At 33.3% G+C, this 10,357-nt stretch overlaps 1 protein-coding gene and 1 long non-coding RNA gene across 2 annotated transcripts; both read left to right on the plus strand.

The window, feature by feature from the left end:
• The first annotated feature begins 220 nt into the window (after positions 1-220).
• On the plus strand, positions 221-1,655 carry LOC133799769 (exosome complex component RRP45B-like). The gene is made up of 3 exons (XM_062237769.1): positions 221-642; positions 735-830; positions 941-1,655. Exons 1-3 carry the CDS (start codon positions 221-223, stop codon positions 1,002-1,004), a joined length of 582 nt encoding a protein of 193 aa, XP_062093753.1. The 3' UTR covers positions 1,005-1,655.
• Positions 1,656-8,235: 6,580 nt separating this feature from the next.
• LOC133801198 (uncharacterized) lies at positions 8,236-9,873 on the plus strand. Its single transcript, XR_009876778.1, has 3 exons — positions 8,236-9,112; positions 9,259-9,486; positions 9,630-9,873. It is a non-coding gene; the product is annotated as an uncharacterized LOC133801198 (long non-coding RNA).
• The last annotated feature ends 484 nt before the right edge of the window (positions 9,874-10,357 follow it).

Below are 10,357 nucleotides of genomic sequence, written 5' to 3' on the forward strand. Positions count from 1 at the left end.
GTAGGCTAAGTAGCCTGGAGAAGTCAATGGAACTAAGGAGAAGGAAGGAAAACAAACAGAAACACTCACTACACCAAAAATCCCTTTTTGCAACACATAAGTATAACAGTATTGCAAAAGTATTATAATAAATAAACATAAAGGTCACATACTATAAAATAGCCGAAAATAGGAAAAAATAAAGGGCTGAATTATTGTTTCCCAAAACAAAATATCTGAAATGCAAACATATCTCTTTCTTTTCCAAGTCGCTCTCCCATCTCTCTCTTCCCCGATCCCTCTCCTTCTCTCTCTCTCTCTCCTACTCGAAACACCAACAGCTGTGGGGGCTTCAACTACGACGGCGAGGGGCTATACGAGGCTTCTCTCCGACCTCCGACTTGACGGTCGCCGTCCATTCGACTACTACAATCTCATCATCACCTTCGGCAAGGAGGATGGCTCGGCGGAGGTGCAGCTAGGCCAAACCCATGTCATGGGATTTGCCATGGGCCAGCTGGTTCAGCCCTACCGTGACCGATCGAATGAGAACTTGCTTTCCATCTTCACCGAGTTTTCCCCCATGGCTGACCCTTCCTTCGAGCTTGGACGATCCAGCGAGGCTGCTGTTGAGCTCGGCCGCGTTATAGACCGTGGCCTAAGGTTTGATAGTCGTTGCCATTAGTAAACTGAAAGAAAAAATTAACTGTGTGCTTAGTAGTTTGAACAAGTGGAATTTTGAAATGTATGTGCAGAGCAAACAGGGCTGTTGACACTGAATCACTTTGTGTTCTTCCAGGGAAATTGGTTTGGGCCATCCGTATTGACCTCCATATTCTAGATAATGGAGGGTAAGCTGTAAATTTTGTCCCCTCTAGCACCAATTCTTTTTTTCCTTTTCTGTTATTCATTTGATTTGAGTGTGTATATTTAGTTTTCATTTTGAACAATTTGTTAATAGAAACCTTGTGGATACTGCAAATATTGATGCTTTGGCTGCTCTCATGATGTTTCAGAGGCTTTAATGCTGATTTGGATATTTGTATGTGGGTTTTGCTATTAATTGTTTTGGGTTTACCTTGAAATTTCTATGTTCTGTTTTCAATAGGGATAGTCAATAATATTTCTTATTGTATCATTAATACTTGGTTTGTTGTGACTAAATTTTTTTCTAATTATCATCTTAACATTAAGTTGAAATTTACTATGTTTCCTTTCCATTATCCTAATCAATGTTCACCACTTTTTTTTTAATTTTTTTTGGTCTCTTTAAGTAGAGAATGTATAGGATTAAGAGTGTATGGGTTTTGAGAAAAGTTACTCGTTTAATGGGTGGAGAATGTACATGCTCGTTATTAGTAAAATTACAGTTAGACATCTTTTAGAAGCTAGTTTTGGTACATGCCATTGCTTATTACACTGTTTCCCTTAGTTTGTCCAGGCATTAAGAACCCAACAACAGCCACCCATCAATCCCTCCCTCTACACTTTTACTGTTCATCTCTTCAATGATCCGTTCATTGGCCGTCCGTTTCTCCAACACCACCCCTCTCTCAGTCTCATCCTCTATTTCTCTGAAAACCCAGCAATGACTAACAATCTCTCCTTCCATATATTTCTCAAACCCTCTTTTTTGTTTCAAGTTATTATTTCTGTATTAATATTTTAGAGTTTCTTTTCAAAGGTAAATGAATCTATATTTTTCTCAGTTATGATTTTTAATTTATTTCATGAGAGAGTAGTATTTCTCCTTTTTTTTTTACTGTGCAATCAAGAAAATTATTTCATGAGCTTCCCAAAACGTAAAAAACATAAAAAGATAAAAATTCATTTAAGAGTTATATAGATAGTTTTTGTAAGTAAATAGTTCTTTTTATCTCTAGATTGTGTATTCTTTTCTTAGTATCTAATGCTGATGTATAGTAATATTACTGATTAAAGACGTAATCTTTTACTAATGTGAGTAACATGATTAGTATTAAGTTGCAGTTAATAAGTAAATACAGATTGATTCGATCCTTTGTAATATAATGTTTCTTATGATTTTACTAGGTCTTTCTATTTTGCCTTTTATATTCAATCCTTCTAGTTTTAGAGGCAAAATACTATTTTGATTGGATTAACTTGTGGGATGATTTTAATTGGCTTTTACATTTGCAAGTGGAGAGTATTTTATGGTAAGAGTCTCTACCCTTACTTCATTCATCTATTAATGTAATATTTTAGCTGAGTAATATTTTGACTTTGCAAATCCAAGAAGTATATGGTCTATAAAGAAATTGACAAGTTTTTATTCTAACAAAGTAACAATTGCCATTGAGGGTTAGCCAACATTCATGGCATAACATTAAAATTCATTTGAAACCGAATAGAACTTAAAGAAAATACTGATTTTGAAGACACGTACAATATAGATATTTTTAAGCATACCTGGAAATTTTGAACAGAACAAATGCATTGTTCTTGTGAATATATTTTGGAATCGACCATAAGACATGGTTTGTGTGAATTGGATGGGAATTTTTTAACATGCACATACATAGCATTTTTCTTTATGTGTATATAATTGATGTTATCATGTCATTTGTTGATGCTTTATTGGTATTCTATAAATATGAAAGAGATCAATGCTCTAAATCTGAGTTTGAATATTTGCTATTTGTGTACTGTATAAGTTTATTCATTTTTTTCACTTTTGTCTACTACCTTGTTTATAATATATGGTCAAATTTGTTAAAATTCCATTTAGATAGATAGCCATGTAGAGTATTTGTGGAATACAGAAGTAATATTCGGTCATTAATAACTCTACATGATACCTTTGAAATATATATATATGGTTATTAACTCTCATGCATGTTTTGCTCAAGCAAAAATAAAATAAAAAAACAAGAGAAAATTGAGTTTGATGAAGCAAAACAAAAGAGCTGAAAAATGAGTAGCAGATCCCTCTATTAATCATAGACAAGTAAGGACTCTACTCCTAGCAAAACCTCAAGGATTGGCACTGTTTTTGTAGCCTGATATGATCTTTATTACAAACTTTGTATTTAACAATAACAATTTTTGAGCTTTTTTTTATAGGAGAAGATAAGAAATGAATTTTCCCATGTTGAGAATGGTCATTTGCGGTCATTGGGATTAAAGAGTGTTGATCAATCTAATCTGTAAAGTGTGTGGAAGGTTTCTATGAGGCAGAAATAAAATTTTGAAGAGAAAGAGAAAGATATCTTGGGGATTATATAATCTTGTAATTAATGATATTTTTTTAATTTACTATCTAGAATGAAATTTTGAGGAGACTTGATTTATTTTAAAGTAAAGTAATAAAGGTTATAGGCACATCGTAGTAAAAATAACCTACAAATTTAATGATAAAAATGAAAAAATTATATTAAGAAAAACTTATAAAAAATTTTCTTCACTATATATATATGGTATATAATGATTAAATGGATTTAGGGAAAAACTTGGAAGCAACTGGAACCTGTTTTAGAGATCTTAAAGCCTTGTTGGAGTTTGTTACGTTAGTTCCTTGGTGAATATGCTTCAATGCTTTGCCTTAGTTTCTTCACAAACAAGCCTTCACAAATTGATCTTTCTTTATATGTTTGCTACTCCATGTGGCCTCTTGTTTGGCATTTTATTGTTAGGCTAATGCTGATATTGTTCTCTATATTAGGCCCTGGATACACTTGGAAATACCAAATGGAGGGTGAACAAAAGGGTGCTTAGTGTGATAGATAGAATTTGGTCTAGTGGAGGTTCTCTTTTAAAAAAGTTGAGAGGCAACCAGAATATTTGTATTTCAATACCATGTGAATAATAGTTTTATTATACAGAGAATAACTAAAAATTAATCATTTTCCGATAAACATGAAATTTTTTCGTCTGAATTTTCAATAGTCTCATGGTCACTTTTCTTGACCTAGCATTCATCTGAGAGGTCTCTAGTTCGACGCCACACTTCTCTCTTGCAATCACTCACCACTAAGGTAAATAATTTCTCTTATTCTTTTAAATTTGGAAAATACAAGGGTTTATTTATCATCCATAAATCAACATATCAAGTTTAAAAATCTGCTCCTATATTGTTTCTCCTGCAATAATCCTTATTCTCTATCATTTCTAATATTTTCCAGCGTCTCCTAAACTACACTGTCACTTTTGATCAAAGTAAGGCATCCTATCATGTTTGGATGTTAGTTTTATTTTTCTTTCCTTTTGCTTGGTATTATGCTTGTATTGTATTCTCGGGTCTTCGATTATTGGGGATTTATTTTTCTAAAAGCTATTTGTAAACTCAGCCTGGATAAATTACATTGCTTCTTCTCAAGAGGTTCGTTTGCCCTAGAATTATTGAAATCATGTTATGTCTTCATTTATTATATTTATGAATTAAATATATTCTTTAAAGGGTCATTGGAACTTACTTGAGAATTGATGGGAGGTAAGATTATAGATATATATTTTTCTGCCCAACTTTGGAATGAAAAATCAAATATTTTGCAGAGCCTTTTCCATTTGAACTTTCGGTCAACAAAAAAAAGTGCCCAAGATTAACAAAATTTTGTATAGACCAATATACAAAACAATGAGAAAGAAAATATTTTTCTTCTTTTTCCCCTGAATTTTTCATGTGAAATATTTGGGGTTTTTCTGCATTTCTTTTAGTTGTTGGTGCATCTCTTTAGTTAATGCATATATATATTATATAAATATATATGTATATGCCTATATAGTTGGACTTGGGATCCTTTTATGTTTGTGAACTGTGAAGTGGTAAGTTTTGAGATGGAAGAAGAAGACTAATGCAGCAGGACTGAGAGAATTCAGAGTAGTGTTTCACTTAAAATGATAAGGGTACATAATAGAATACTTGTATTTATATGTACAATCAAATGAAAGAATAAAAGATCTAGAAACTTGGCAACCAACCAATAGGCCAAGTATAAATACAGTTAACAAAAGCTATGCACAAATAACTACCTTTAGAAATCAACTAATTACTTTGTTTAACCTTTTGTACCTGGTCGATTGCTTATAAACTGCTTGTAGAAATGTTTAACTAAATTTTGTTTCAGAGATTGATTTTAAGAGAGGTCTATCCATTCTATTTAATCAAATGATTTTACGAGAAGAAATTTATTTTATCCTTATGTAGTTTTCATAGTAATCAGGGAATGCTCATTTTTCATTCATTGTTATCATAGTTTATATGGTTGTGGTTCTCTAGCCTAAAACATTCAATGTGGGGAGTTGAAACTATCGTGGGAGTGTAGGTCTTATTAAACTAAATGCATTGCATGAGGAACATACATGTTTATTCATATATATTTAATAATTTATATTATCTTATCCCAAAACTGAATCATATTATTCATGCATATATGTTATGTGGTGTCCATCCTCTTCTCCTTTTTTTCCTTAATTTTCAACTAAAACTTCTCTCTTTCAGTATTCCTTTTAATTAAGAGTGGAAACTGAAATATATATAAATAATAAAATCCAAAGATATAATTATCATATGTGTATAAGGATTATATATGAGTTCCTTTCACATTTGTATATTTGAAGTTATATTGTTTTGCATAACTTTTTTTTTTGTAGCATAGTTTCTTGAAGTATTTTTTAAAATATTTTTGCCCAAACTTTGTATTAAGGGAAATCATAAACAATTATATCCTATTATCTAACTCTTTTGACATTGTTGAACCACACAAATGAACATATAAGATGTCAAGTATTCAGGCGAGATCATTCATCTTAATATGTTTGAGGCTACAAATATATTCTTTCCAAGAAACATTTGTAGAACAACCTGCTAAAAAAACATTGGAAAGCTAGATGATAAAAGCATTTGTTTACTTCGATTTATTGGCTTAATCGCTTTATCATTGGAAAGCTAGATGATAAAAGCATTTGTTTGATAAAAGCTAGATGATTCACTTTCTGACTTGGAACTGATTCTTTCCGTTTTCAACTCAATCCAAGTCTTTATGACAGTCATCAAATATATTCCTCACGTTAGAAATGCCTCATTTCTTTTTTCCCCATTAGAAAAAGTATCAATTGTTTAAAATATAATCTTATGTAGCATTAGTGATGAAATAATTTAGCTATCCAAAAGGTTTTCTTTTTCCTTTCTTATTACTGTATGAGTAGAGAATTAGAGGCAATAATACTATTAATAGACCCACTCAAATATTGTCTTTCCTTTGCATTTTCATTCTCTATCATATCAGTGCTTTCTGGTGTGCTTTCTTTCTCCATGTTTGTTGCTTTGTCCATAGCTGAGATTTGTTCTTCTTACCTTACTTCTGGGGGTCTCTACTATTGGAGTACCAAGCTTGCTGGCCCAAAATGGTCACCATTTGCTTCATGGATAACTGGCTGGTATGTAATAATATTCTTTTTCTAACTATTAACTTGGGAAAATGTCTTTCTTTAATTTTTTCTAGTTGACTGTTTATACTCTGGCTTGGAGCTTTTAGAGTTTCATTTGGGGTTTGAGACTGTAATGCCTGTACAGTACAAAGTCACCATTAGTAAGTATAACACATACTTCAATCTTAGCACTAGACCTTATATATATATATAATTTAGTTAAATCAGTAAGTTTAGTTATGTTATTGAGAGTAATTTTGAGCTTAGTACTGGACCGTATATGCCTAAATTAGTTGAAACAGATAGTTTATTTAAGTATAGAACTGTATCTTAGTTTTCTTGATTCTTCTTTGTGGCATGTATATATTGGTGCCACTTGTATTCTGTATTCATTTAATTCAATACAATTTCATTTTCTTTCATAATATGGTATCAGAGAATTAAATTATTCTAGCTTCATTTATCTACTATACTATAAAAAGACAAGGTTCAAACTTGTATCTTAGGCATGTCTTTGACTAAATGAGATGTTCTTCATTGGAGATCATCACTTATAGATTTGTAAACTTGATTAGAACAAATGTTAAGGAGCTAGGGTCTGGTCTATCCTATATAGGGTCAAAAAGACTGATTTTTAACACAAAATAACTGGTCTACAGTAATTTCTGTACGCTTGTAAACACTACACTGTACTATATCAGCGTAATTGACTGCGAATATCTATCACTATTTTGTAATTACTTGTTAGTGCCTAAATAACTTAAGGTCTAGAGTTTAGTACCTGTTTGAGCTCCATATTCTATTACACCTCTCCTTTAAATGAGATATGAGATTCGATGGATCTACCCTAGAAATAATAGAGTATCATTCTAAATACTTTTGTAAGTCAAATCTCCCAAACTTTTAACATGCTGTCTCAGTAATTAAGCACCTGAACCAGAGATGTCTTTAGGGTGAAATTGAGGCCCCTTGAACCTGAAAATGTTCATGTTTGTTTACTGTAATATGTATCTATTCACTGTGTGATAGCAGTATTTTGAATTTTGAAGTATGTTCACCTGGTATTGCTTGCTTAGGTCTTATATTGTATACAATTTTATTATTTAATTCATATTATTTAATTTTTTTAAGCATATACCTTACCTTTTATCTGCTATTGCAGGAGAAAAATGTCTCTTTCTCTATCAATTGGATGAGAAAATTATACTTAATTTTGAAGGCTTTGTGTTGGGCAGCTGTAGAATATTTTGTGCTAAAAGTAGTAACTTTTCAATATGTTGAATATTTAAGACTACTTGAATACTTAAAGAACATTTTGTTGTTGATGACAGTGTTGAATGTTTTAAACTAATTTGTGGATTGTTAATACAATGTTTAATGTTTTTACTTTTTGTTATTTGAAAATCAAGTTCATTTGATGGTGCTAGTATATATTAGAAAGCTAATTTTAATTATATAAAAAAATTATAATATAATAGAATAAATTAGTGTTATATAAATGAATATATAATGAGAATTTAAACTTATCTAAATATTAAAATAATACGAAAATTGTGTTATAATATCTATTACAATAACACATTTTATGTAAAGAATTTTTTTATGCAAATTTCATTATATAACACAAATAATGTGTTATATTAAAGTGTAGTATAACAAAAAAAATGTGTTATACTAAAGTGTAGTATAACACAAAAAATGTGTTATACTAAAGTGTAGTATAACACAAATTCATAAGTATTGAAATGTGTTATATAATCGACTATAAATAATATAATTAAACACTTATCTATTTATTAAAATAACACAGAAAGTGTGTTATCGTTGACAGTATAATAACACATCTATATAATGATAAAGTGTTATGTAAAGTACCCTGACCTACGATAAAATAGTCGGTCTTAACACATCAAAAAGTGTTATGGTATGTTTTGATCACACATTTTTTGTGTTATTAAAAACATTTTTTATTGTAGTGACTCTCTCTCTCTCTCGACTCTCTCTCTCATCCTCTAGAAGACTTAGTTGATTTTTGGAGTTTTGGAGGAGAAATTCAAAACTAAAGCTTGGTGCTTGGGGAGGATAAGCCTAGGGTGCTGGAGAGCTGGATTAAGCTCGAAAATCTTCATTGAGGTAAGGTCACTTTCAATTTTTGAGGATCAATTCTGTTGAGATTTAATTTAGTTGATTTCTTGGACTTAAGACTTGCTTTGTTGAGAATTAGGATGAGTTAGTTAGTTTCCGGGGTTCTAGCACTGCTTAAGGTATATTAGAATAATTGTGGGACTCAATTATGATTTTGGGGTATGTTTAGAATGATAAAGTTAGCTCGTAGAATTTCATGGAATTTCTAGGTTTGGAGGCTCGAGCCGCCGCCCTGTTCTTTAGGCATCGCAGCCCGTGTGTGTCGAAGAGGCTGGAAGCCTCTGTCTGCCAGGTGAGCCGCGACCCAATGTTTGGAGTGCCACAGCCTGTGTCCCTCAACAGAGAGGCATTTTTCCTCTGACTTGAGCGTGACGCAGCCCTTAAGTGGCTGGGCTGCGGCTCAAATTCAAAATATTGGCTGTTTGAAGGTTTTTAGCTCAGGATCCCAAGGTCCCCAAGGCTAGAATTATGTTCCGAACTTATTTATTGGATTAGATATTGATGGATGGCTATTATGAATGTATTTTGACTAGGTTTTCAGTGAGTCTCGGGTTAGAGGACTGTGCTCGAGATTGTGGTGCTCAGGAAACTTGGGACATAGGTAAGAAAACTGTTGTACCCATAGAGCAGAGTGTGGCCCTATTGTTTGTATTGCAAGGCATGGCCTTATTGATTGGATTGCACAGCATAGCCTTATTGCATATGTTTAGTATATGTTTAAATATTTGCTGATATTATGTTATGTAGTGCATATTTGTGAATGAACGACGAAGACCAAAAATAGCGAAGGTCGAGAACGGCAGGAAGCCGAGTACGGCAAGGGGCCGAGAACGGCATTGAGCACGCAGAGTGGAGAGCTGAGTTCCATAAGGGGATGGGAACGACATTGGGCACGCAGAGTGCAAGCTGTTAGGGCGTGACCCTCCTAGGATGCTGGAGTCATCCTCTAGGTGAAGACTGCAAACCCAGGGCCTGGTAAAGCATCTGGGACGACATGGCTGCTATGTGTTTAGCTTGTTGGCTGTTTTGATATATGATGTTGATAGATATGCATATATTATTTGTTTTGTGTTGAGTTTTCTTGCTGGGCGTCAACTCACGGGTGCTCTATGGTGCAGGTAAGGACAAGGGAAAGGTCGACCAACCATGAGCACGGAGAGAGTGGAGCGATGGGTACATGTTCAGCCTGCCTAGCCGCCACGACTAGGGTTGTTTTGGGAAAATGAAATGTACTGTAATAGTTGTTTTGTCGCTAAGTCGACCACGTGTACATTTTTCTTTGTAACATATTTTCTAAATAGAATTTTGGGATCCCAACTGTAAAACTTTCTAAGATTTCAATGAATAACCAAATGTTTTATATTTAATGAATTTTAACGGGTTTTATCTCAGTCTAGTCACACTTTTAACCTAAACCTCGATTAGAGAGTTAATGACATGTTTTAAACTCACTTAGTAATTACTCTAAGGAAGTAGGGTGTTACAATTATCTTGCATATTTCCTAAGGTGGTTTCTAGCCTTTGATTTTTTTTGGTGTAACTCACGTAACTCCTCTTCGTAGAATCGAGTCCTAGAGCTAGAGCTTATGGAATGTTCTCAGGGACTCTTGTCGGGTTTGTGCGTTGATGGACCCAGATCTTGCCTGTCGGAGTTTGACACCTGTGATGGCCTTGGAGGCGTAAACACACCGGCACCCCTGTAGCGGTAGCCGTCTATCCTGGATGGTTTCCATCGTGCTGAATGGCTGGGGATGAAGCCTCCCTTTCATCCTCAAGAGCCCTTGGGCTTCTTTGGTGCATCCATATTTTCAGGTGGTGGTGGATTTCTCTTGGAGGATTTCAGCTG

Source organism: Humulus lupulus, chromosome 9 (genome assembly GCF_963169125.1).
Source record: "Humulus lupulus chromosome 9, drHumLupu1.1, whole genome shotgun sequence".
NCBI classification, from domain to species: Eukaryota; Viridiplantae; Streptophyta; class Magnoliopsida; order Rosales; family Cannabaceae; genus Humulus; species Humulus lupulus.

What these genes read in the sequence shown, in the direction of transcription:
- LOC133799769 (XM_062237769.1), top strand. Translation starts at nt 221, where the DNA reads ATGCAAACATATCTCTTTCTTTTCCAAGTCGCTCTCCCATCTCTCTCT. An exon ending in GTTATAGACCGTGGCCTAAG is followed by an intron (nt 643 to 734) that starts GTTTGATAGTCG and finishes ATGTATGTGCAG; the next exon opens with AGCAAACAGGGCTGTTGACA. An exon ending in CATATTCTAGATAATGGAGG is followed by an intron (nt 831 to 940) that starts GTAAGCTGTAAA and finishes ATTTGTTAATAG; the next exon opens with AAACCTTGTGGATACTGCAA.